Genomic DNA, 24,011 nt, shown 5'->3' on the forward strand with positions numbered 1-24,011 from the left:
GAAAGGAGAACATCAGTGGTCACATTTTAAGTTCTATTTTCTGTTGTGAAAGTTTCGTTTCTTATTTAATAAATGGTAGTTAGCAGTGTAATCCTGATCTAAGGTCACATCATAATTGATTAGAAAGCTATTTGGAAAGCTTCTTTGTAACACTGATATGTAAATACTTTGGTATATTCACTTAGTTTGGAAAGCTTCTCATTGGAGGTGGGTAAACTTTTTATGCCTCAAGTGGTAAGGACATTTTGTGCTCTTTAAGATATAAAAAAAGTTTTTTCCCTAAATCTCATTTACTTTGTTGAGGCACTAACTTTCATGACAGCAAATAAATGTGTCACAAAGTGAGTGGTGCCATAAAGTACAGTAATTTTTATTTTTATGTTGAATTGGTCTTGTGAGTTTTGAAGGGAAAAATACAGAAAGAACCACTGCTGTTCTTTTGGAGATTTATTTGGGTCGTTTATGAGCAACCATTAAAAACATGTGGTTCTCTTTGTTCAGCTCAGTACCAGGAACTGAAATCTTCCGTTGAACTATTTTTGTTGAAGGATTGGTGATTTTGGAAGAATATTCATAAAACAGTCTGAAGTAATTTTTCTTTTCTTGACTTCTGGATAACTTACTTTATTGTTTACCCAGCTAGTTACTTTTAAAGAATATGTAATCAAATCCTTTAATTTAGTAAACTACAATTATTTCAAATGAAAGTTCATTAACTCTTTAAAAAGAAGAAAAGAGATTCAAAAACCCAAATAAACAAATCCCCCATTTTATTTGTAGCCATCCCTAATTCAGAACTAGGTTTGCGTTAGCTTATTTTAGTTTTTGAAGACACAATTCTACTGGTTTGAAATATATAAATATTTTATTTCAATTGTGGTAATTCTTTCATCATTTCAGTTGATTGCTAAATTATAAACATTATTCAAAGTTTGTTGTGGGGAAGGAACTCCAGTCATATTATATAAACTAAATGCTATACTTAAATTATTCTTTCCACTCTTAGGTTCAGGGAGATATGCCTTTCTGTGCAAGCACAATACACCATGGCTGCCAGTGTGTTTGATTTTTGCTGTCATGAACTTTGGAACAGTGAATCTAAATTATGGCCCTATCACAGTGTATCAAGCAAGATGAAATCCAGCTTTGTCGTGGTTGGTGTCTCCTAAATGGATTAAAAAATATGCCCTGAGGTTTATATCGGAGCTGGTCTTTGAGCCATTACTCATGATTAGTATTTGAAACGTAGAACTTAAATGAAAACCCTTAAGATATTCGTTTAAAACTACTAGAACCATTTCAGATTTTATGTAGAATGTGGTGGGTAGTGTAAGGAGTCTGTTAAATGCATAGAATCAGAATGTAGTCACAGGTCAGAAGTAAGCGGAAAGACCAGAATTGTAACCAAGTTCATGTATTTTATTCTGCTTTGGAGGCAGATTTAATTTTAGAACCTTGCCAGACAAATGTGTGTAAAGGCAGCAGCAGCAAACAGAAATGATAGCTAATATGAGAAAAGGAAAAGTTAGGAAGCATAGCAGGTTAAGGTCATTTAAATATGGTTTTTTAATAACTTTGCAGGGTATTGTAGGTGTGTGGTAGGAGAGTAGAGTGATTGCTGTTTGTAGTGATGTCCCAGATTAAAACAAACAAACAAAATGCTTAATTTTTGTTCAGGGTTATTTTCTTTTTCTTTTTCTTTTTTTTTTTGAAGAGGGATGGCTGAAATACTAGGAAAATTTTTATTAGGTGGTAAAAAAATAAAAGGTCTTTAGTACTTGATGTCATCCTATGTTTAGTGAATATTACTGAGCATCTTCTCTGTGCCAGCCCTTGTTCTAGCCCCTGGGAACACAGCAGGAACAAAGCAGACAAGCTCTGTGCTCTTGCGGACTTCAGTTATCTGGAAAATGCTCCATGTGGAGAACCTCATTTTCTGATGATGCCAGATAAATGACTCATTACTGTATTTGGGAAGTGCAAATAGAATTTGAAGTGTTTTAATTTGTTTCCACTTTAAGTGGAAATAGGAAATCGTCTGAAGGCATAATTATTTTGAGTGAAATAATTTCCAGTAGGTGCAAAAATGAAAAGAGAAGTCTGAATTTAGGCCTGCTATTAAATTTAATAGTATTTGAAATAGTATCTAAACTGCTGTGTTGAGGAAGTTTGGCTGAAAAGTAGATTTTGTCATGTTAGCTATAAAAATGGAAAGGCTTTCCTTAGAGGTGGAAACTAGGTCCAGAAGTAATACTTCTCCCTGTATTTTACTGGCACAGGCAGCTTAGTCAAGAAATACTATGTAACATCGGCTTCTTGGAAATAAAGTAACAACACAGATAACACATTTAAATCTTTCTCCTCTGCATATTTGTAGAACTCTTATGAGGATCCTTGCCTTTACTGAATGGTTGTATTTCAGCAAAATTGACTGCACAATGGGGTCATATTTTCTCAGCAATTTTTTGTTATAAAGTCAGATATTTTTACATGGGAAAAAATTCACCTTTAATACTTTAGAGAGTCAAAGCTTAGGGTAAGGATCAAGTTGTTGGGCAGATCTGCGTGGGGGACTGACTATATGTTGTAGTCACTCGGCAGGTTTATATTCCCTTATGGGTGTGTGTGGGGAGGAGTGACATGGGGCACAGGAGAAAAGTTTATAGTACTCTGGAATGCACCCTTTCTCAAGTTCTGCTCTTTGCCTTGACCTTTAGAGGCACTGACAGATTTCTTGGTAGTTCCTATCAAGAACTCTAGACTGGATCAGAGATCTCCTTGGTACAGTTGTGTTGCTTCTGTTATGCCTCAACATGGAGTTGAATTTGTTTTGTGTGTTTCATTTCCTAACTCATGCAGATGTAAAGTGCTCTTGGTATTGCTTTGTTGGTACATTACTGTTCTTGAAAAGGCCTTTAGTAAGGTTTTGCCTCACTGCTTAGCTTGTTTTGTGGGGATGCAGCCTGGTGGTTGCTAACGTGGGGAGGTGCTAGTAATAATCACTTACTTGGATTAATAATAATAATAATCACTTAATAATAAGTAATAATCACTTACTGCAGCTCATCAGTATGGAGAGGCTTCACTGATAGAACTGAACCCTAGTGAGTAGTATAGAGATTAAAGGAAAGGCACTCACGGATTCTTGTTGTTTGCAAACATTTCGGTGGTTGAACCGCATCGTTACTACTATAGGATCATGTTGCTAAATGATAGACTAAGAAGTGGAGCTGCCATCAACTCTGTATTTATTTTGGGTATCCTTAAACTTGTTTTTCCAGCGGTATAAAGTTATATTCTGGGCCCCCAAGCAAGAGTTTCACTGAGGGATGCTCTTAATGTTTCTGAACCTCACTGTAACAGACTTGAACTGAAGACAGTATTGACGACCCAAGGATAATGTGTTTATTTTGGAATTACTTAGGCTTAGTAACCTTAACAAACTTAGTGAGTTTGAAAGTAACAATTACACTTTTATAAGTCCCATACAGCCCCCTTTTGTAATGACCCGAGGAAACACTTATGGTTCCACTGATTCATCTCCTGGGGACCATCAGTTTTCCATTGGTCTCTGGCCAGTCTCTTTTAGACAGTTTCTCTTCTATGCATTTAAAAAATAACATTTGTAGGCGTTTTTCTAAAAATAATACCTGTACTTTGTAGAAAGTTTAAAAAGAAATTAAAAAACAATTTGAAAAGAAACCTACCATCCAGACATAATTACCTTAAACATTTTGAGGAATGCATATGTGTGCATGTATATATTTATTTATATATGTGTGGGATGTGTGTGTGTGTGTATGTATGTATGACTAGAGATAGAAAAAAATTACCATATGCATCTATGTGTGGATTAAAGGAGGAAGGTGTTTAGAACTGAATTGGAATCACCATATACTACTTTGTTAATTTAATAGTATACTATTACAGATATCATTTAAAAAAAAAAACAAACCAGATCACTTGCTCTCATTTATAAAGTTGTGGCAAAGAACAGCTTTGGCAAAATCCCCAAGTAATTAATACACTAGTTATATTCTGTCCAACTTCTTAACAAGTTATTGAATAACCTTTTCTTCCCTGTAAAATTTTTCTGAGATATATTTGTTTTCTTATGATTTTATAGCTTGTTAGGAATAAAAGAATTAGGAATTTAAAAGTATAAGCTGGGGAAAGTCCAAGCTTTTTTCAAGTGTCAGATAAAATTCTTGTAGGCTAATGTCTCAGGGAAAGAATGATAGGCAGATTCATTAAATTAAGATCTTGTTTATGTGTGTCTAGAATAACTTGTTTTTCAGGGAACTGTCTGATGGCATTAAGCCATTTAGACCCACAGCTAGAATTTCTTCAGGCATGTTTGCATTTCAGGGGTTGAGGCAAGGAGGACGTTTGTCCATTAGGTGTGGCCTAATTTGTTGAACTTTGAAGTAGAACACATTCTGTAGCTGCTTCACTTCATTGCTGTTTGGCCTAGGGCAAGTTACTTAACCTCTCTGAGCCTCACCTGTAATATTTTTCCTTACCTGTAATATTTGAGTGGCTAATAGTTTTTAATCTCACATAAGTGAGAGTTTGAGATACTATAAGATTAAATGAGATACTGTGTGCCTTGCAATTAGGAGGTTTAGTGAATGGAAATTCTCTCCCTGCCTCTTCAGGTCTGTCAGTACCCTTAGTGTTACCTGAATTGAGTTAAACTTGGTTTGATGCTCTCAGATATCAAGAAGTAACTTTTGGTACCTTAAACAACAGAGTGGCTGAGTTTTTATTCTATAAATTTTGATGACTGTCTGAAATTTGAGACATGGTTGATTTTCACAGAGAGATTGAGTATGGCTTAAGGCTTAGATTTTGGTTAGTAAAAATGGATTTTAACATAATTGTGGATTGTAATTTAACATTTCATATATACATTTTGGTGTGTTGAAATCTTTGACATACTTGTAAATTTTGATTTCTCTTATATTTCACTGTATTGATGGTTCATGGTTTGTGGTGTACAGTCTTAACATAATAGCCTCTGCAGTAGATACTGAATTTGAATTTTATAGAACCTTTTTATTATGGGAGTTCTCAAATATACCCTACCATAGATGAGTTTAATGAGTCCTCAAGTGTTAGCATCCAGCTAGGGTTATCAGCTCACAGCTGCTTTTGTTTCCTATGTTGTTTTCCCTTTCCCATTATTTTGAAGCAAATTCCAAACATTGTATTGTAAAACTGAGTTACAGTACATGAAATTTGTCAGTTTGGTATCCCCCCCACATTGATATACAGATACATTCTCATTCATCTCTTTTGGATTGAATTTTTACTCTTTCAGTTTGGATGTAGTCAGCTTTAATTATATTAAGTGTTATCCTACTTTTAATTTTCTCATAGTTACAGTTTTCTTTCTTTCTTTCTTTTCTTTTCTTTTCTTTTTTTCTTTTTTAAGATTTTATTTATTAGAGAGAGACTGAGGTAGTGACAGGGAGAGGGAAAAGCAGGCTCCCTGCTGAGCATGGGCTCCATCAGCTCCATCAGGGCTCCATCACAGCACCGTGAGATCATGACTTGAGTGGAAGGCAGATGCTTAACCAACTGAACCACCCAGGTACCCCTAAGCACAGTTTTCTAATAGTGAATTTTATTCAGTATTATTAGAAATTTTGTGCTGATACATAAGTAAAGCACAAGCTTCCATTCTAACCATATGTGGTAGGTTTGTCTGGTGACAAGTTTATAAAGTAACCTTATCTCCACTCCTATCTCTGCTACTATCTCTATTAGATGTTTTAAGAAGAATTTGAAGTGCATTTCTAAGTGCAGATAAGGATTTGGAAAAAAAAAAAAGTTTTGTAACTTAGTTCTAACGCACTGGGGAAGCTTCTTAGGCCAATATTGTTTTGTTCAATATAAGTTGTCCTTCAGGAATGGCAATTGCTAATACTTAATTTTTTTAGAAAAGCTTAGCAATACGAATTTGGTTAAGTCACAGTATAGTTTTTCCTTTTTTTCTTTTTTTTTTTGTATTTTAAACAATAGGGTTTTACACCTTGTTGGACTTTTAATGTTTCTGTGGTGTATGAGTATGGGTTGGGGGGATTGGACTAATTTAAGGCAGTTTTGTTCCATGAATCCATGTACATTTCATGTTTGAGGTTTCTTGGCTAGAAAAAAGCCAGACCTTATAGGTTAGTGTTTTTCACTCTTAAAGCACATTGAGCAGGTATAGGTTGAACATTTTACAAAGTGTACAGATAATCTTCCCTCACATTTTAAAGATCAGGTGGCAGATGTCAGGTAGCTGAGCTTAAATTGAATGTTTAAAGCTGCATTTAATTTTTCTTACACTTTTTGTGACTAAATTTATGTAGTTATTTGACTATAAATTAATTTTTTCCTGTGCTTAATTTTTTTGGTATAGTTTATCCATATTTTCTTGGAACCTTAGGTACAATATTTGAGCCAGAAGATTTTATATAAAGCTTGAGCTAAGTTAAATGAAATTGTTAGCATGAAATGGAAGCTAGCAACTTTGCAGTTTTAAAATCCTTGATAGTTTGGGAAGCGTAATAACTCAACTGTAGGAGGTGAGGTAATGCCCAGTTATGAGGTATCAGTCATTCTAAATGTGCCCTGATGACTAATTAAAAACTTTTAGAACACAAGTATTATGCTGTTTTACCAAATTGGTAATTGAAAATTCATGCAGTACAGTGCATAGCTAATTGAATTATCTTAATCAATGAAAATGAAAATTTGTATGTCTGATTTTTAAAATGTGCTATATATAGGGGTCCCTGGGTGGCTCAGTCAGTTAAGTATCAGACTCTTGATTTCGGGTTGCGTCATGATCTCAGGGTGGTGAGACTGAGCCCTGTGGTAGGGCTCTGTGCTCAGCAGGGAGTCTGCTTGAGATTCTCTTTCCCTCCCCCTCCTTTTCTTTATCCCCCTCTGCTCTCCTGCTCATTCACTCTCTCAGAAAAAATGTGCTATGTGTATTAATTTGAAATTCTGTGCTGTTAATGTTAGGTTTTTGGAATGTTTATTTGAGTCCACATATGATTAGAGTATCTTAGAACATGCTGAATTACAGTCTAAGAAATTGGGTGCAACTCTATCCTGATTGCCTAGTAGAGTCATCTGGGGCTTTAAAAATACCAAGGTCTGAGACCGTTTAAATAAGGGTCTGTGAGTTTAGGGCACTGGCACTGGTAGATTTGAAAAGCTCTGCAGATGAGTCTAAAGTTGAGCTGGGGTTGAAAGCCACTGGCTTGAGAATACACGTTCCAGTACCTGTTACTTGCTGTGGTTGTCCTCGAAAGGCAAACTGCCTTCTTAAAAGAAGAAACAGCTATTTTTTCCTTGCTTTATTTTTAGGAAGGATTCTGGGTCATTTTTTATTAAAGTTGGGATTTTAAGGTTTTAAAGCCTCATCATTAATCCCGTGGTCCATTGGAGAGGGGAGAGCAAAAAGGTTAAACTCTTAGGGTATATAAGATAATTGTAATCAGACCTGACAATTTGTTAACTGTTTCCTTTGTGCTAGTCACTGGGAGGCTAAGGGTTTGACATCTGTTGTCTTACTTAAGCTCCATAATAACTTACATCAGTGATTGCCATTTTACTGATGGGGAAAGAACGTTTAAGTAATTTGCATTGACTGAGAACAGCGGGGTGGCAATGCTGGGGGGCGATGCTGGGGAGCGAGAGTGACTTGCTGCCCCCTCTCCTGTGCTGCCTGACTCCACCCAGTTTCCTTAGACACACATCATTGCCATGGAATTTACTTCGATTTGTTATCTATTAGAGGAAAATGGCTCCTTTATAAAGGACATTATTTATTATTCAAATGAATTGCACTTGAATAAAAGCTTACTAGCTTTTTATGGATTGTTATTTGGGTGTACATTATCTTGAAAGTACTTAGTTTTGGAGTCACTTGACGGAATCAGTTGAGGTGGGGTGGGAGAGTGGGGGGAGAGAGGAAGTAAGCTGAGAGAGGGAGGGAGGAGGAAAGAAAACAGACACATGCATAGGAAGGTAACACAGATTTCATCATTATTCTTGTGGCTCTGACCTCGTAATTTGTGTCATTTGTTGAAAACATGTATTTGCAGATCACTTTAAAATACAAAGTGATACAAAAAATGCAAAGTGATTATATTGTGGGACTTATATAATATACACCAAGAGTAGGTGTAACGTGAATGGGATTCTTTTTTTTTGTTTGTTTGTTTAAAATAATTTTTTATTGCCCAGGATATTTTTTTTCTTGTGTCTTGTTTTTTTGTTTGTTTTCTTTTTAAATAACTATAAATTCAAGCTTAGTGAAGCTTGCTTTGTCTTGAAAAAACAAAACAAAACAACAAAGCTGTTCTGTCATTTGCTAATCTGATCTCATTTGAAGAGAGAGGTGGTAGTTATCCTGCAAGTATAAAATTTATACCATGAATGATGCAGGTCTAAGTCTAGTGGCACTAAAAGGAGACGATAGCATTGTTGACAAAATAATAATCTGCTGGTGGCATTTGCGGAAAAGAAGCCCTTGCAAATTTCTAAATAACAGTAAACTCTGTTAGGAAATTCTAAAAAGTGTCTTACAGGCCAAAAAGGCAATGAGGTTAGTAAAATGCCTCAACAGAGTTTGAATAAAATACTGGATTTGAGAGTTACTGGAACTTGAATATGTAAATATAGAGTGGTAGGTTGGGTCATGCTTACAATGGTCTCAAGTTCAAATAAACTACTGTGACAATACACCATTTCACAGGTCACACGCTTTTCTGGGGCTGTTCTTTCCTTCAGTAGGTGCTGGCAGAAGGTGTGCCAAGTCACTTTCCAATATAGATGCCTAGGCCCAAAGCCAAAACATGAGAGAGGAAGAGAGAAGGAATGAACACCTTAAGGAATTCTGCAGAGAAAATACTCCCTTTCTTCATGGCCCCACTTTTCCTCATGCTTAAAGAGACAGAGCACTTGGGGTGTCTGAAGTGGAACTCCTTAGGTGGAATGTTTTCAGGTCTACTGGACCAGTCAGACACCGAGTCAACGCTTTTCTTCAACAAATTAACTTCTTTCTCTCCTTCTGCAACTTCTTTTTCTGACTGAGAGCTATGGTCCCTGCTGGTGTGCCATCTCCACATCAAACATAATCTGCCCATCTTCTTGTGGGGAAGGGCTGTCACAGTGAGAACTGGCTCTTGAACTACTCTGTCCTGATTTGTGTTGTGCATCCAAAAGAATCTTCTCCATGTTTCCATTGTGGATAGAGGATGAGGATGGTTCATGTTCTAGCCCCCCATTTTTCCCATTGCCATTATCATTGCCATTGCTGCTGTTCATGGGTAGCTCCACCCAGGAACTGTTGAGGCCGGCTGGCAGGGGCAAAGGTTGTTCACCTTCCTCGCAGTTGTTGTTGTTGTGCGGGAGCGGTGGCTGGTCTACTAAATGAGCGACATTGTCAGGTGGCTGGAAGGGCTTGCGGCCGCAGCAGGACCGTCTCTGGTTCTCTGGCAGCAATACCGTGAATGGGATTCTTTATTACACACCTGTTTCCTTCTCAACCATCTCTCCTTGGACTCTTAACTGGGCTTTCTCTACCCTGCATCAGCTCTAGAATTTTGTTGATACATTGCTTTGTTAATGGTCTTCCTCCTCTTCTTTAGTGAGTTTGAATTCTTTCCCCCTAATTTTTAGAATGAGTTGAGGAGGCAGCCCATCTGTGCTCAGTATACATATTTATTTATTTATTATTTTTCAATATACATATTAATAGGAAAACTGTCTCAATTTTCTGGTGTCTTCACTTTTCAAAAACTAAAGATTTTTTGCTTTGCCAAATGTGATATTCTTTTTCCTTTAATGGGTTTTGTGCCACATTTAAAATTAAAACATTCTAAAAATATTTATAATTTAAGGGGGTTATATTTCAATTACAACCATGGTGCATCAGTTGGACATTATTCAGTTGTTAAAAATGTACTACATATATAATACAGAAGTGCATTTTCCCGACTTTTATTGAGAAATAATTGATGTTCATCATTGTATAAATTTTAGGTATTCAGGATGGTGGTTTGATTTACATGTATTGTGAAATGATTATTGCGATAGATTCATTTAACCTCCATCATCTCATAGATAAAATAAAAAGGAAGAAAGAAAAGAAAAAAATGTCCTCTAGTGATCTTAAGGTTTACTCTTTTCAAACCTTCTGTATATCATACAGCAGTGTTAGCTGTAGTCTTCATATTGTATCGAAGTACACTTTGGGGATAAAGGTAGTAAAGATGGGTCTCTGCCAGTCCTCAAATCAATGCAGATTAATAATAGCAGAAGTTATTTTCAGAAGTAGAGATTAGTTTTTCTCATACTACGAAATTCAAGCTTGCTTTGAAGTTGAATCCTGGGTGAAGTTACTATAGATAGATGACATTGGACTAAACTGTGAAACCTCTAGGGCAAGGCAAACCCTTCTCAGGCCAAATTTTGTGTTACGGTAGTTAAAATATAAGGAATTCTGATGTACCTTTGCTTTGAGGAGATAAACAAAGCAGTAGTGCCTTTTTAGTTCTATTATTTAACCTGCTTTTCTCATGCCTGCTGATGTGATCTTCCCCCGACCCCAGATAAACAGGGGTCACATGACGACGGAAGCCAAGAGAGCTGCAAAGATGGAGAAGAAGATGAAAATTTTGCTTGGGGGTTACCAGTCTCGTGCTATGGGGCTCATGAAACAGTTGAATGACTTATGGGACCAAATTGAGCAGGCTTACTTGGAGTTACGTACTTTTGAAGAACTCAAGAAACATGAAGATTCTGCCATTCCCCGGAGGCTAGAGGTAACATTATTGCTTTGCAGCATTGCTTAAAAAGAGAATTGCAAAGAATTACCAGGGCCTTCCTGTTTTTTCTTTTTTCCTGTGCAGACTGTCTCTGAAGTTGATACTGTCTGGCTTTTTTCAATGAAAGCCTGAAGTTTTTGACTTTCTTATCTAGAATTGTCTGTGTGTAGATGGTTAGACCAGGCCAGTGATGGATCCAATGGCTTTTCCTTTACTAATTTTCTGGTTTGTTTATTGATACACTGTGAAATAGAATGAGTAACCCTTGTGATTTGTCTCCCTGAAGCTTAATTGCATCCCATCCTTATAGCTCTCTGAGGTACATTTAACCAGTGTCTGTTTTATAATTTAGGATGCTGGAAATATAGCTGGTCATTCTAAAGCAGGAAATTCCTTTGGCAGGATTTAGTTTAACTTTATTTCCCAAGTGTGCATGATAGTTGCTGCCCAGGTAAAGGGCAGTCAGGGCTTATTGAAGTGTGTTTAGGGGTGTTGATAGGGTGACAGTGGTTTGTTTATCTGAGATGGCAGCAGAGACTTTGCAACAGGATGGTAGTCCTTTGGCCAGAGAATAGTTGCAGCAGTGGTTTTATAGCCTAAGTAGTTGCTATTTATTGTTTCTCTGGGGGAATACTTAACTCTTTAAGAGTCATGATGTAGCTCAGCTATTTGTAAGATGATAAAGTACCGTAAGATATTTTTAATTTTCAGTGTGTTTGCATATGAAATAATTATTTAATATTTTTGTCTCTTCAAGTGTCTAAAAGAAGATGTTCAGCGACAGCAGGAAAGAGAAAAAGAACTTCAGCATAGATATGCTGACTTGCTGCTGGAGAAAGAGACTTTAAAGTCCAAATTCTGAACATAGTTTATATTCTGTCACAAGATGAATTAATTACTGGTTTTCATACTCTGGAAGGCTGAAACTGATGATTATCTTCATTGACAAATTTGCCCACAATCTGTGGCTTTTCAGTTGTTTATTTTAAATGATATCGATCTTACACAGTCTACGTATAAAGACTTTAACTCCACAGGACATTTTAGGGTTTAAATTATTAAGATCATTCTTTTAGCAGTGTCATATTTGCAAAATTTTTTTAGTTTTGGCCTTTAATTTTAAAAGCCTGATTTTAAGTGCTGCCTGTGAGTAAACTCTTGAATAAAAACAAAATATAAAAAATTGAGAGTGTAGCCTTTTGTTTGAAGTAATTAGATACTTAAAGTGCCCACAAACCAGCAAGTATGTACTCTGTGTCATATTTAATGAGTAACTCTTGGGTAATCAAAATGGTGATCCAGTATCTTAATTCCTTAAGAGGAGTCCTTTTGTGGCTTTGTTTTAGCCAAGAGTACTGTTTCTCAGTACACTGACAAGATAGATTAACATTTTAATACCTTAGGGTTTTTTTTTTTTTTCTCAGTTTAACTTTAGGGAAGGTATCTTCTCTGCTCAGCTACTCAATTTATGGATTAGGACTCAAGAGATTTGATTTTTATCGACCTGTTCTTTTCTTGTAAATGTCTTTTTGACAAAGGCATGTTAAAGATTAATTTTAATAAGGCTATTGAACTTTAGTAAAGCTTTGTGTTTATCTTAGCAAGTTCATTACCAAGTATAGAATTTGGGGAATGGGTAGGAATGGGAAGACCTGACTTTATAATACACATGAAATCTTTTGGGACAGTTATTAGTTGGCTATAGTGTGTTGGACTTATGTGGGAAATTTCCCAATCTTAAGAATCCTCGGGACTAAAAGGAGGGAAGGAGGGATTCATTCATGAAGTCATCAGATATTTATTAACTATATACCCAGTGTCAGAGTCTTGGAGATAGAACATTGAATAACGTAGGCATGGTGCTTTGTGGTGCTTACGGTCTGTTGGGAATTTTAAAAAGTGACCAAGGTTCGCATAATTTCAGAACTGGCAGTCTCAGTGCATTGTAGACAGACGGCGAATGCTTTTGCCATACAGCAGTGCAGGTTTAACTGGCAGATAGCTCTGCATTATCTTTGTTAGTACCCTGGAAAGCCCAGGGTTCTTTACCAACAGGACTCCGAGAGCGATTTTGGTAACTGTTTTCATGTTCACATTTATCGAATTCTCTTACAAGCATTCATTAAGTGATTGTGTTAAAACTAGTGTTGGAAAGCATGTTTAGGTCTCAGTAACTTTGGGACAGAAATTAATTACGATAAAGAGCCAAAAAAACCCCACCAGCATGAGTGAGATCTCTTTGAAATACTAGAAATAACACTTAGATAAGAAAATGCAGTCTCTAAAGAAAAAAAATACCTAACAGCAGGTGTAGACTTAAGCTGTCCAACCATTTTATCCTCCCTATTTTCATATCTGCTTTTCTGGGAAAATTAGTTGTGAAGTATGATGTCCTACAGTACATTTCTCCTAAAATGTGACTGCCCTATTGGCCCTGTAGAATTTGATTTGCTAATAGATTATTTAGGAAAATTGCATTTTTACTAAGTGAGTTTAGTCTCTTGGGCTTTTGTTCTTTTTTTTTTTGGTAAAAGTAGGCTCTACATCTAGATCTAGGGTGGAGCCCAAACACAGGGCTGAACTCACAACCCTGAGGTCAAGACCTGAGCTGAGATCAAGAGCGGTGTGCTCACCCAACCGAGTCACCTAGGTGCCCCAGTCCAATTTTTGACATGGGGATTTTGCTAGCTGTGTAAGACGAATAGGATAACTACGTATATTTTTCTTTCATCAAGCAGTTATGTTATTGGAGTGATTTGTTCCATTGAAGATTGAAGGATTGCGCTTAAGAAACTTCTGATCTGAGAGCCTTTTTGGGAAGTAATTTCTTGCTAACAGTTTCTTCTGTGACTAGGTTACCTCTTTTTAAATGGAAGTATCTTTAATAAAATTTGATTTTAAAATTTTGTTTTAAATTTTGTTTTAAAATGTATTTCTCCTTTTGTGTTTGTTATTTGCTAAATTTAAGTAATTTATGCTTTTCCAGAAAACTTAATTTGGTTGAAATTTAAGACATTTATTTGCAGAGGATTTTAATAGAGAGTAAGAAATCTCATATTAAGTCTGTTACTGGTAAGTTAAAGAAATTGACCTTAGTTTTACCATTTCCTGTTTTTTTCCTTGATTTGCCTTGCTAAAGGTAATCTTTTCTCTTCAGAAAAAACCCTGGTGTTTGGATTTATCACTTGTCATTTGTTTTAAAATATATTAATTTTTCATTTTATGTGTATTTCTGTTGTTTTCTGTAGAGTTTCTTGCCCTGTTTGAGTCTGATGTTTTTGTTCTTATTTGTATACAAATGAAGGGTTTTGGTTATCTCTAATTTCAGATATCCCAGCTACTGTTGTTTCTTGTTTTCTAAGTAGTTTATTATTATTGTCTTAAATTTTTGGTTAATAAGAATATTTAAAAATTTCTGTGTGGTTGGCTTCTTTTTTTTAATTGTTGCTACTTGTAGCATTTTTACCTTGTAGCAAGGAAATATGGCTTATGTAGTTTCTGCTTTTTAGAATTGAGGTTTTGTGGGCTCCTGGGTGGCTCGTTGGGTTAAGCGGCTGCCTTCAGCTCAGGTTCTGACTGAGTCCTGCATCAGGCTCCCTGTTCAGCGGGGAACCTGCTTTTCCCTCTCTCTCTATGTGCTGCTCTGCCTACTTGGACGGTCTATCTCTCTGTCAAATAAATAAATGAAATCTTTAAAAAAAAAAAAAATTGAGGTTTTTGGGGCCCAGCATTTTAAAAACAGTTCTATGAATGTTTTAAGTGAAGCTTTATGCAGTTTGTATGCGATAGAGGTGAACGAACAGTATTCAGTCACTCTAATTATATTATTCAAACTTTATTTTCTTATCTTGTATAAGTGTCTTAAAATCTTCTAGATCTTTTTCTCAATTTCAGCTTGTCTTTCAAGCTTTTGTTTCATACATTTTGATACTGTTGTTTAGTATATAAATTCTTGTGTCTGTTGGGGTCATTCATAAAAGACTTGCTAGTCTATAAAGTTACTCTTTCTCTCCTTTATACTTCTGCTTTGAAATTTACCTCTTTGAGATTGGAATATTCTTTTTTTGTTATTTATATTTGTTTGATTAGTTGTCTTTTTAAAAAAACTTCTATATATATAATAGTTTTCTGTCTCTAAATAGGATGTTTTGTTGGATTATATATTTCATCCCATTTGGAGAATTTTTGCAATTTAATAGGGGAGACTAATCCATTTGCTTTTATGTTAATTACTGACTCTGGTCTTCTGTGATCATGTTTTATGCTTTCTCACTGATACCCTCTCATTTCCTAAATGGACTGTAATGTCCTGGGCTTTAATTTTCTTAGTGATTTAGGAAATATGCATTCTCTTTTACGTTTTACAGATAATGATGGTATCATTTCGGGTTCAGGATCCATTCAAGAGAAAGAAACCATGGGGTCCCTGGGTGGCTCAGTCGCTAAGCATCTGCTTTCAGCTCAGGTCATGATCCCAGGGTCTTGGGATTGAGCCCTGCAATCGGGCTCCCTGCTCAGCAGGAAGCCTGCTTCTTCCTCTCCCACTCCCTGTCCTTGTGTTCCCTCTCACTGTGTTTCTCTCTGTCAAATAATAAAATCTTTAAAAAAAAAAAAAAGTAAAAGAGAAATAAACCATACCAGTAATTTGATTAGGGAAATTTAATATGAAGAATTACTAGTAATAGGAGGTTAACCACGAAGATGGGCAAAGACAACTTTAAAAGAAACACAGAGCTAGCAGATGCAGAGAGGAGCCACTACTTGTAGATTGAGAGTACTCAAGTAGGGAACATTCTTTTTTATGCTGAATAATATTCTATGTGTCTGTGTATATGTGTATGTGTATCACATTCTTGTTAGATAAAAAGAATTCATTGGTATTCATTGGTAGATTATATGGGTTGTTTTCACATCTTGGCTACTGAATGGTGCAATGAATATGAGGGTGCAGATGGTTTTTGGAGTCAGTGTTTTCATTTTCTTGAATAAATACCCAGAAGTAGAACTGCTGAATCATATGTTAGTTCTATTTTTAATTTTTTGATGAGGCTCCATACTGTTTTTTATAGTGGTTGCACCAGTTTACATTCCCACAAACAGTGCATGGGGGTTCCTTTTCTCCACATCCTCACCAACACTTAATATTTCTTGTATTTTTGATACTGGCCATTCTGATGGGTGTGAGGTTATGTCTTATTGCAATTTTGATTTGCATTTTCATCAGGAAATTAATGATGATCATCTTTTCATATGCCCTTTGGCCATCTGTATGTCTTTGGAAAAATGTCTCTTTAGGGCCTCTGTCCATTTTTAATCAAAATTTTTTTTTCTGTTGGGTTGTATGAGTTCTTTATTTATTTTAGATATTACTCCCTTACCAGATACATGATTTGCGGATGTTTTCTCCCATCCAATAGCTTGTTTTTTCATTTTGTTGTTGGTTTCATTTGCTGGGCAGAAGATTTTGAGTTTGATGTAGCCCCACTTGTGTATTTTTACTTTTGTTGCTTTTGGTGTCATATTTTAAAAAAAAAAATCACTAAGACCTACGTCAGGGAGCTTACTGCCTGTGTTTCTTCTTGGAGTTGTATGGTTACAGGGCTTACCTTTAAGTCTTTAATCCACTTTTAGTTAATTTTTATGTGTGGTGTAAGTCGAGGTTCGACTTTCACTCTTTTGCCTGTGGCTGTCCAGTTCTCCCAGCACCATTTGTTGCGACTGTTCTTTCCCCAGTATATATTCTTGGCTCCTTTGTTGTAAATTAATTGGCCACATATGCATGGGTTTATTTCTGTGCCGTGGGTTCTGTTCCGTGGATCTTTGTGCCTGTTTTTATGCCAACACCATACTGTTTTACTTACTGTAACTTCCTAATGTAGTTAGAAATCAGAGAGTGTGATAGATATGACTTACATAAAAGAGTTTTGGCGTAATCAGTTTTTGAAAGTGTAAAGGAATCCTGAGATGCCCCAAAATTGAGATCTTGGTCTTTGATCAGAAGTGTGGTGCTAAGAGATGGTGGGTGGTGGCTGTGTCCTGTGTGTGCGATGTGGCACTGTCCTGTCCTTACTCTTATTCTTGGATTCTGAGGCTTTTCAATTTAAATAGCAGCAGAAGTGACTAGATATTGTTGTTTTTTATTCTTCTTCGTATCTTGATAATAGAGAGGTGAAGCAATTAGTGCAGTAAAAATCTCCTTTTCAGATGGGGTAACTGAAATCTCATGAGGAGAGTGGATTGCCCAAATAGTGAAATGGGTGTTCAGACTAAATGTAGGCCTTGTTTTTCCACTGTAGCCGGCCATCATGGGATCTGAAATCTCAAACAGTGAATCCAAGGACACTTGTTTGTCTTAAAACAACCCCTTATACTGTGTCTGATAAACTTGAGAGACTCCTCTCCCTGAACACTGGCATAAACAGAAGTTTTAAAGAAATCCATCTTTTTGAATAACTTGAATAATACACCTGTCATGAATAGTCACAAATAATTATGGAGGTTCTTTCTTTATCTTGGGAGTGTGTCTTGTGCTGATTCCCCTTGAAACTGATTTCATGGAAGAGCATTTGTTATCCTTTCCCACCATCATCACTTGATGTTCTGCCCCCATGTCCCTCCTTGCACAGCGTTTGGTGGAATGTACTTGAAGATTGTCCCAGTGTATAGTGAAGTGGCCAGAAAACAGAAATTGGACCAGATTTTAGAAGTAATGCATATGGCTTGCCTCTAGGAGGCATATTATGGGTTAATTGGAAGATTAAACATGTAATATACTCTCTGCTTCCAGAATAGCCCTTGCAGGGAAACTTAATTTTCTTTTCTTTTTTTTTTTTTAAAGATTTTATTGATTTGTCAGAGCATAAGCAGAGGGAGAAGCGCGCTCCCTGCTCAGCAAGGACCCTGAGATCATGACCTGAGCTGAAGACAGCCGCTTAACCAGCTGAGCCACCCAGGCATCCTTGAAACTTAATATTTGACAGAGTGTAGAACTGTTCAAAATATGTGGGTAATGACTTCCAAGGAGAACTCCCTACTCCCCAACAAAAAAGGCTAGGTCTGCTAACTATAGTTTTAAATTTAAAATTCTTGAGGAAGGAGATGTCAAGAAAACTTGTCCAGATTGAGGATTTGCTTGCTTGAGGAATCTTTAAGTTTTTAACATCTGTGGAAGTTTCCAGTGTCTTCCCTTCAAAGTTCAGAATTGGTCCACAAAATCTGGTAGAGGAAGAAGAAAGGGGATGGCAGCCATGTTTTAATATGGTGTTTGGTTATGAGAACTGAGGCCCAGCAAGCCAGTTCACCTGACCTGAGACTTCACGCTCTCCCTCAATGGACTGAGCTCTTCATGCCTCACTATCTAGCCCTACTAGGGGCTCCCCGAGTGTGGATGAGGCAGTGAAGGTCTGTACTTAATTCCAGTAGTGTTGCTGGTGCTTCAAAAACAAAAACAAAAGCAAGAACAGGTCTTTGGAACTGCTTCTTGGAATTGTTTTGCATTTCTTTTTCTTTCTTTTTAAAGATTTTATATATACTTACATGTTGGAGAAAGAGAGTGAGCATACAAGCAGGGGGAGTGGCAGGCAGAGGGAGAACAGACTGCCTGATGAGAAGGAGCCTGATGCTGGGCTTGATCCCCGGATCTTGGGTTCATGACCTGAGTGGAAGGCAGACTCTTAACTGACCGAGCCTCCCAGGCGCCCTTGTTCTGCGTTTCTTCAGTGGTGCTCAGGAAAGCCTGACTTGGAGGCCGTTTCTGTCATGGGGTTGGGAAGGAGAAAGATGGAGGCAGAAAGACTGGTGAGAAGTTCTTGCAGGAGCTCAAGGTTGGGTCACCCCAAGGTGATGAGGGTGGAGACAATGAAGACAAGCATCCAGGGGGTTTTCTGAAGGTAGAATGAAAAAGTGATGGGACCTGGATATGGAAGCAGAAAGATAGTGCTGGGTTAGTCCTCTCTGACAGAGGATGGTGAGGGGAACTGATTTTGGAGAAAAGATGAAATGTTCGCTTCTAGTGGAACTACCAAGCAGGCCTTGGGTCTGGAGGCCAAAAGGACTGTCATCCCCAGAGACTGTACTGATTCAAGAAACAAACACTGTGAAGTGCTTATAATAACAGCTTGCATTTAGTAAGCACCTGTCACGAGAGGGATAGTGCTAAATCCCTGTGTAGTTACTTAATCCTCACAAAACCGAGAAGTATAGGTGCTCTCCTATCCTCATTTGATAGATGGAGGGAAAGTGGTTCCAGAGGGCAAATTATACCCATCTCTCCCCCAGTTAAGACTGAATTAAGTGAGAGAGAGGAGGAAACAAGAAGTAGTAAATGAAAATATCACCGTTATTACGGATTAAACAGGACTGGAAAATAGGGCATAGATTTGTGCTAACAGTGGCTTCCTAGTACTTTCCTCCGCTCAGCACAGCCCCCTATGAGCCAGGGCGGGTTTGTGGAGGAGATGCCTTCACTCAGACTGCTGCCTCTCTGGCAGAGACACTGGTCTCTGAGGGCTTTGGTCCTCTGTGTTTGAACGGGTCTGGCAACTTCACGAAGTTCTGTTGATTGCTGATGGCTGCAGGTCCGTTTATAAAGCAGGACCGATTTCCTAGAAGACAGGCTTCAGGATGATCATTTCGAGAGAACTTAGCCTTCAGCAGGCAGAGGGGGCTGAGGGTCATGGCACTGGAACCACTGCTGCCTCTTCTCGGTGGAATGTCTCCATGGACTTCAGGAGCATCGTGGTCTTAGGCGTCACTACACCGAGGGTGGCCTCTGCGCCAGTGGCTTTAGTATCACTTTTCCCACTGGATGGGAATCTGCATTTTAACGTGGTTCCCCAGATAGTGTGCACGCACACTGAAGTTTGGGAAACTGCTGAAACTGTACCCAGGAGCTGCCTTATCCCTGAAGGAGAAGCTTGTTTTTCTCCTGCTTGTTCCCCACTCTCAGGAAGCCTTGATTAATATTCCCCTCCCTGCAGAGGCCTTCCTGCTCTGAAGGCTGCTGACCACCCCTTCCTTCGATCATCATTATATCAACAATTTGTCCGTTATTTGGGAGCAGTGAAAAAAGCCTTCTCAAAACATGCCCTGAAGCTCATGGGGCTTATGTGATAACTTACTCAAACCAACCTGATACTTGCTTCATTTCCCTGCATAGTCCACTCCAAAGAGTTTTTAAAAAGCAATTTTCTGAAACCTTTGGATAGGCCATTTGTTTCAGTATAAGACTTTTCCCCAGAGGGATTTGTGATTATAACTGGAGTGAGAAAACTCTGTTATTAGAAATAATATTTGGTCTTAGAAAACTCTAGAGCCCTTGGGTTGAAGGGAGGGTGGTAGAAAGGGCGGGTGGAGTCAGGGGTGAGGATGGGGAGAACAAGGGCTCTTGCTGTATCCATAAGTTGCCATTTTTGTACTTTAACAAAGAGGCAGAGAAATCCAGGGAAAAATAAAGGTTCAGAAAGGTGCTGGTTCTAGAGCTACACTGTCCAGTATGGACATCAGTTCCATATAGCTATTACAATGAATATATTAGTTAAGTTTAATAAAATTATGTTCAGTCATCCTAGCCACATTTCAAGTGTTCAGTAGCCATATTTCCACCATCAAGGACGTTCTTTTGGGCAGTGCTGTTCTAGAAAGTCATATAAGGTTGACATACTGACTGCTGGCATGTAGTCGTAGTTTTTTCTTTTTAAGATTTTATTTATTTGAGAAAGAGCATAAACGGGGAGGGGCAGAGGCAGAGCAAAAAGGACAGGGAGACTCCCCACTGACTTAGGGATGGCCAAGAAAGCACTTTTGAGACATCTTTGGTACAAAAAGGGTGGTTTTGTGAAAGCACAGGGACAAGACCTTTAGGCAGAAAGAGCTGCACCAGGGTCATGAGGAGTGGCCCATTATATACTCCCAAGTTGGGAGGGGGTTAGGGATAGTGTAAATCTCTAAGGAATTTGGAAGCAAGGTTTCCAGGACCTTGAGGGGGCTGGCTGCTGTTGGGAAAATGTCATTTATTACCATCTAATAAAATCTTGGTCATGAGACCCTTCAGATATATATTGGTGGGCCATATATACTTGGTGGATGATTGCCAACACATATATTGTGGGGCTTAGAGATAAAGGAAATTTCTAAAGGAACTTTTGTATGTTAAAGTAGACTTACATGATCCTGTCCAGGAGCAGGAGGCCCAGTGGTTTGGGCTAGGATTGTCTTTTGCCCTTAGCAAAGTATTGACATTGAGGCAGTTGAGTCCCTAGAGGAATGTCACTCTGCCTGTTTCAAGGACTTGCCAATGGGCAGTAGGTAGTAAGGAAATTTAATAATTTCTCTTTGGCTTTTGTTTCCTATATCAAGGACCTGAGCTGATGTCAGACGCTTAATCAGCTGAGCTGCCCAGCGCCCTAGTAGTCACTTATTTCTCACTCAAAACAGAATTGTACAAGAGGAGATCTGAAGGTCTGCATGGTCTTCCCTTGACATGGTGGGCTAAGTGTGCTTTTCAGCTCTGTGATTTCTTGGAAGACAAAACAAGGGCATCTGTGCTCATTTTGTTGAAGTGATAGGGAGCTGTGGGCCTTGTACTGAGCTCAAATACCTGGTTTCATTGTCTTCTGTCACACTGTGTGTCACACACACACACAATAGGGAATGCTAGTGATCTCATTATGTAAGGACAGTCACTGACTGGGAAGTGTGCTTGGGCACCGGAGAGAGGGAGAGAGAGCTGGTGTGGTTCTGGATTAGGCACAGGGCTTACAAATTGAAAACTCATGCATCCTTACTCAGTTAAATGCAGCAGCAGCAACAAAAGCAAAAACTACAATAAGAAAAAATGTGCTCTTGTCTCCCTGCACTTTCAATAACTTGCATATTATTCTCTCTAGAAGAAAACTGGCATGGTGACCAAGGCAGAGGTGAGTGCGTGACTTATTTATTTTAGCGAGCTTGTACAAGGCGGGGAAGAGGAGGAGAGATAAGCAGACTCAGCACTAAGCATGGAGTGCAGTGGGGGGCTCGATCCCACCATCCTGAGATCATGACCTGAGCTGAAATCAGTAGTCTGACACCTAGCCGGCCAAGTTCCCCAGGTGCCCTAGAAGTGAGCTCTCTAAACTGTATTAGAATATGAAGCTGTCCAAATTTAGCATTGCTTTTGAGGTTCAATTTTAACAGGTTAGAAACTAATCTTGAGGTAGGCTGATTTACATAACAAAATGTTAGTCTGGCCTCTCAGCAAAATGGGATTTTCAAACATAGAGGTATTCCCTTTCTTCTAGAGCTCAACATTTTATGTAGGGGTTTGCACATATAAAATGTGTCTGTACATTGCCTGCCTAAAATGCAAAGCGCCTGGTCTTTGCAGTTTTTCTCCTCTGTCGCTAAGCTTTTTTCTTTTGACTCATTTCGTAGCCCTTTTGGTTGGTTCTCCTCGCACATAAGTACAACAGCATCCCAGAATTCACTCTGTGCACGGGGCTTTGATAGCCTTTTTCAGTGTATTTCAAACTCTGTTGAGATCACATGGACTCGGTGTGATCCCAGGTGCAAACCCGCTTACTCAGCAACACTGAAGTGGATGGAAGAGAAGGAATGCCCAAGTCAGGCTCCGCAGCTGAAGATGAGATTAGGGTGAGGACAAGGGTTAGGGGGCCTTCACAGTGCAGCCTACTTGTCATTCTCATGTCTGCTTGGCCATCTCAGGCCCGGGGACATGGAGATTGCTGCCAGAGGACAGTTTTCAAGTGAGCCTAGCAAACGCCAGTCCATCCGACAACCTGGATATTTCCCCAAAGCGCATCAAAGAGAGAGTGATTGTTCTCTGTATTTGAGAGTCTGTGTGGGGCATGCAGACCTGTCTAGGCCCTCTAGGACGTTTGAAAAGGGCAAAAGAAGCTCGTAGACCTTAATTTCTACTTCTCCTCAACTACACGATCAGGGCACATACCGTATCGCAAAGCTGGAAAGCAGCAGGAGGGCAGTTCAGGGGCTGTCTCAGCACTGGCAGAAAAACAACACCCAGTCCTGCAGTGCAGAGTGGGGTAAGCATGCCCACACGCGCTCTTTGAGGGAGCAATCAGACAGCTCTAAGATTAACCGCCTACGGCTGCAGCCACGGCACGGGGGAGGTTCCGCGCCATGCTGTGTTCCGGGGCCGGCCAAGATGTCCACAAAGGGATTCCAGTCATCACAGCAACACTCACACCATGGAACACTGTGTGGGCCTCTGTCCTGCCCTCTCACCTATGTTTCGGTTTGGTCTTGACTTTGTCCTCTTGCTGGGCCCCATTCAAGTCCAGCAAGGCCAGCTTTGGCTTGCCCTCCTCCACTCAGCCCTCCTCTGTCCTCTGCGGGGCTGACACGTATTTGGTTTCATGTATTCTAGACCTCGTTTCTGCCCCTGCCTCATCTTAGCTCCTCAGCTAGATCAGGAGCTTCTTTGAACCATGTCTTCTCAGGGATCTCCTGGGAAAGATTCATGTGTATCTAAGTATCTTGCTCACTCTTTTTCTTTGGATCTGTTTCTCTGACTCTGTGGGTCTCTTTCCCTTCCCCTCTTGTCTCCTGGCCTTTCTGATCCACCGACACCAGATCCCCTCGGCAGTCCCCACTCCTGACCCCCACGCCAGCACTTCCATCTGGAAGTCACCAATGACTTCCACTGCACTGAACAGGAGGGGAGGGGAAGGGGGAGTCATTGAGGAGAAATTTCCTGGGAATGAGAACAAGCTCTATTCCTAGAGTCACAAGTCCTAGCTTGCAGTCCTGCCTCTGTATATTGTCAGGCTGTGTGACGTGAGGCAAATGACTTGATGTCTCTGAACTTCTCTGTGTGAGAGGCAGCTGTTCTGCTCTTGTGGATTGTCTGGAGAGTCTGGTTAGTGTTAGTGTGGCTTCTGAGCTCCTGAGCACCCACAGCAGCAAGATGCCTTATCACCCATGCTCTTCATGACTTCTTGATCGTGGTTCACGGAGAAAGACACCGGAGAAAGCCTCATGCCATGTTGAGAGTCAAAATATTGTTCTGTGGAGGAAAAGGGGCCTGGGGAGGGGGTGGTGGGGGGAACTGTGGGGGAGGGCCTGCAGACTCATCATTCCACAGTGTCTTGACTCAGAAGTCCTTGGCATTGGTTTATATCTGAGTGAGTGGATGTGCTGACTAGCTGTCCTTGGTGAACC

General features: G+C 39.0%; 1 protein-coding gene and 1 pseudogene across 1 annotated transcript in view; one reads left to right on the forward strand and one right to left on the reverse strand.

The window, feature by feature from the left end:
* Positions 1 to 14,246, forward strand: part of CDC5L (cell division cycle 5 like) — a 53,128-nt gene extending 38,882 nt beyond the window's left edge. The window contains exons 15-16 of the mRNA XM_059178128.1: positions 10,617 to 10,829; positions 11,590 to 14,246. Of these exons, the coding sequence (XP_059034111.1) occupies positions 10,617 to 10,829; positions 11,590 to 11,694 (318 nt within the window). The 3' untranslated portion in view covers positions 11,695 to 14,246. The remainder of the gene's footprint in view (positions 1 to 10,616; positions 10,830 to 11,589) is intronic.
* Positions 8,790 to 9,438, reverse strand: LOC131834044 (BCL2/adenovirus E1B 19 kDa protein-interacting protein 3-like; annotated as a pseudogene).
* Positions 14,247 to 24,011: the final 9,765 nt, after the last annotated feature.

This window comes from Mustela lutreola, chromosome 6, assembly GCF_030435805.1.
Source record: "Mustela lutreola isolate mMusLut2 chromosome 6, mMusLut2.pri, whole genome shotgun sequence".
Taxonomy (NCBI): domain Eukaryota; kingdom Metazoa; phylum Chordata; class Mammalia; order Carnivora; family Mustelidae; genus Mustela; species Mustela lutreola.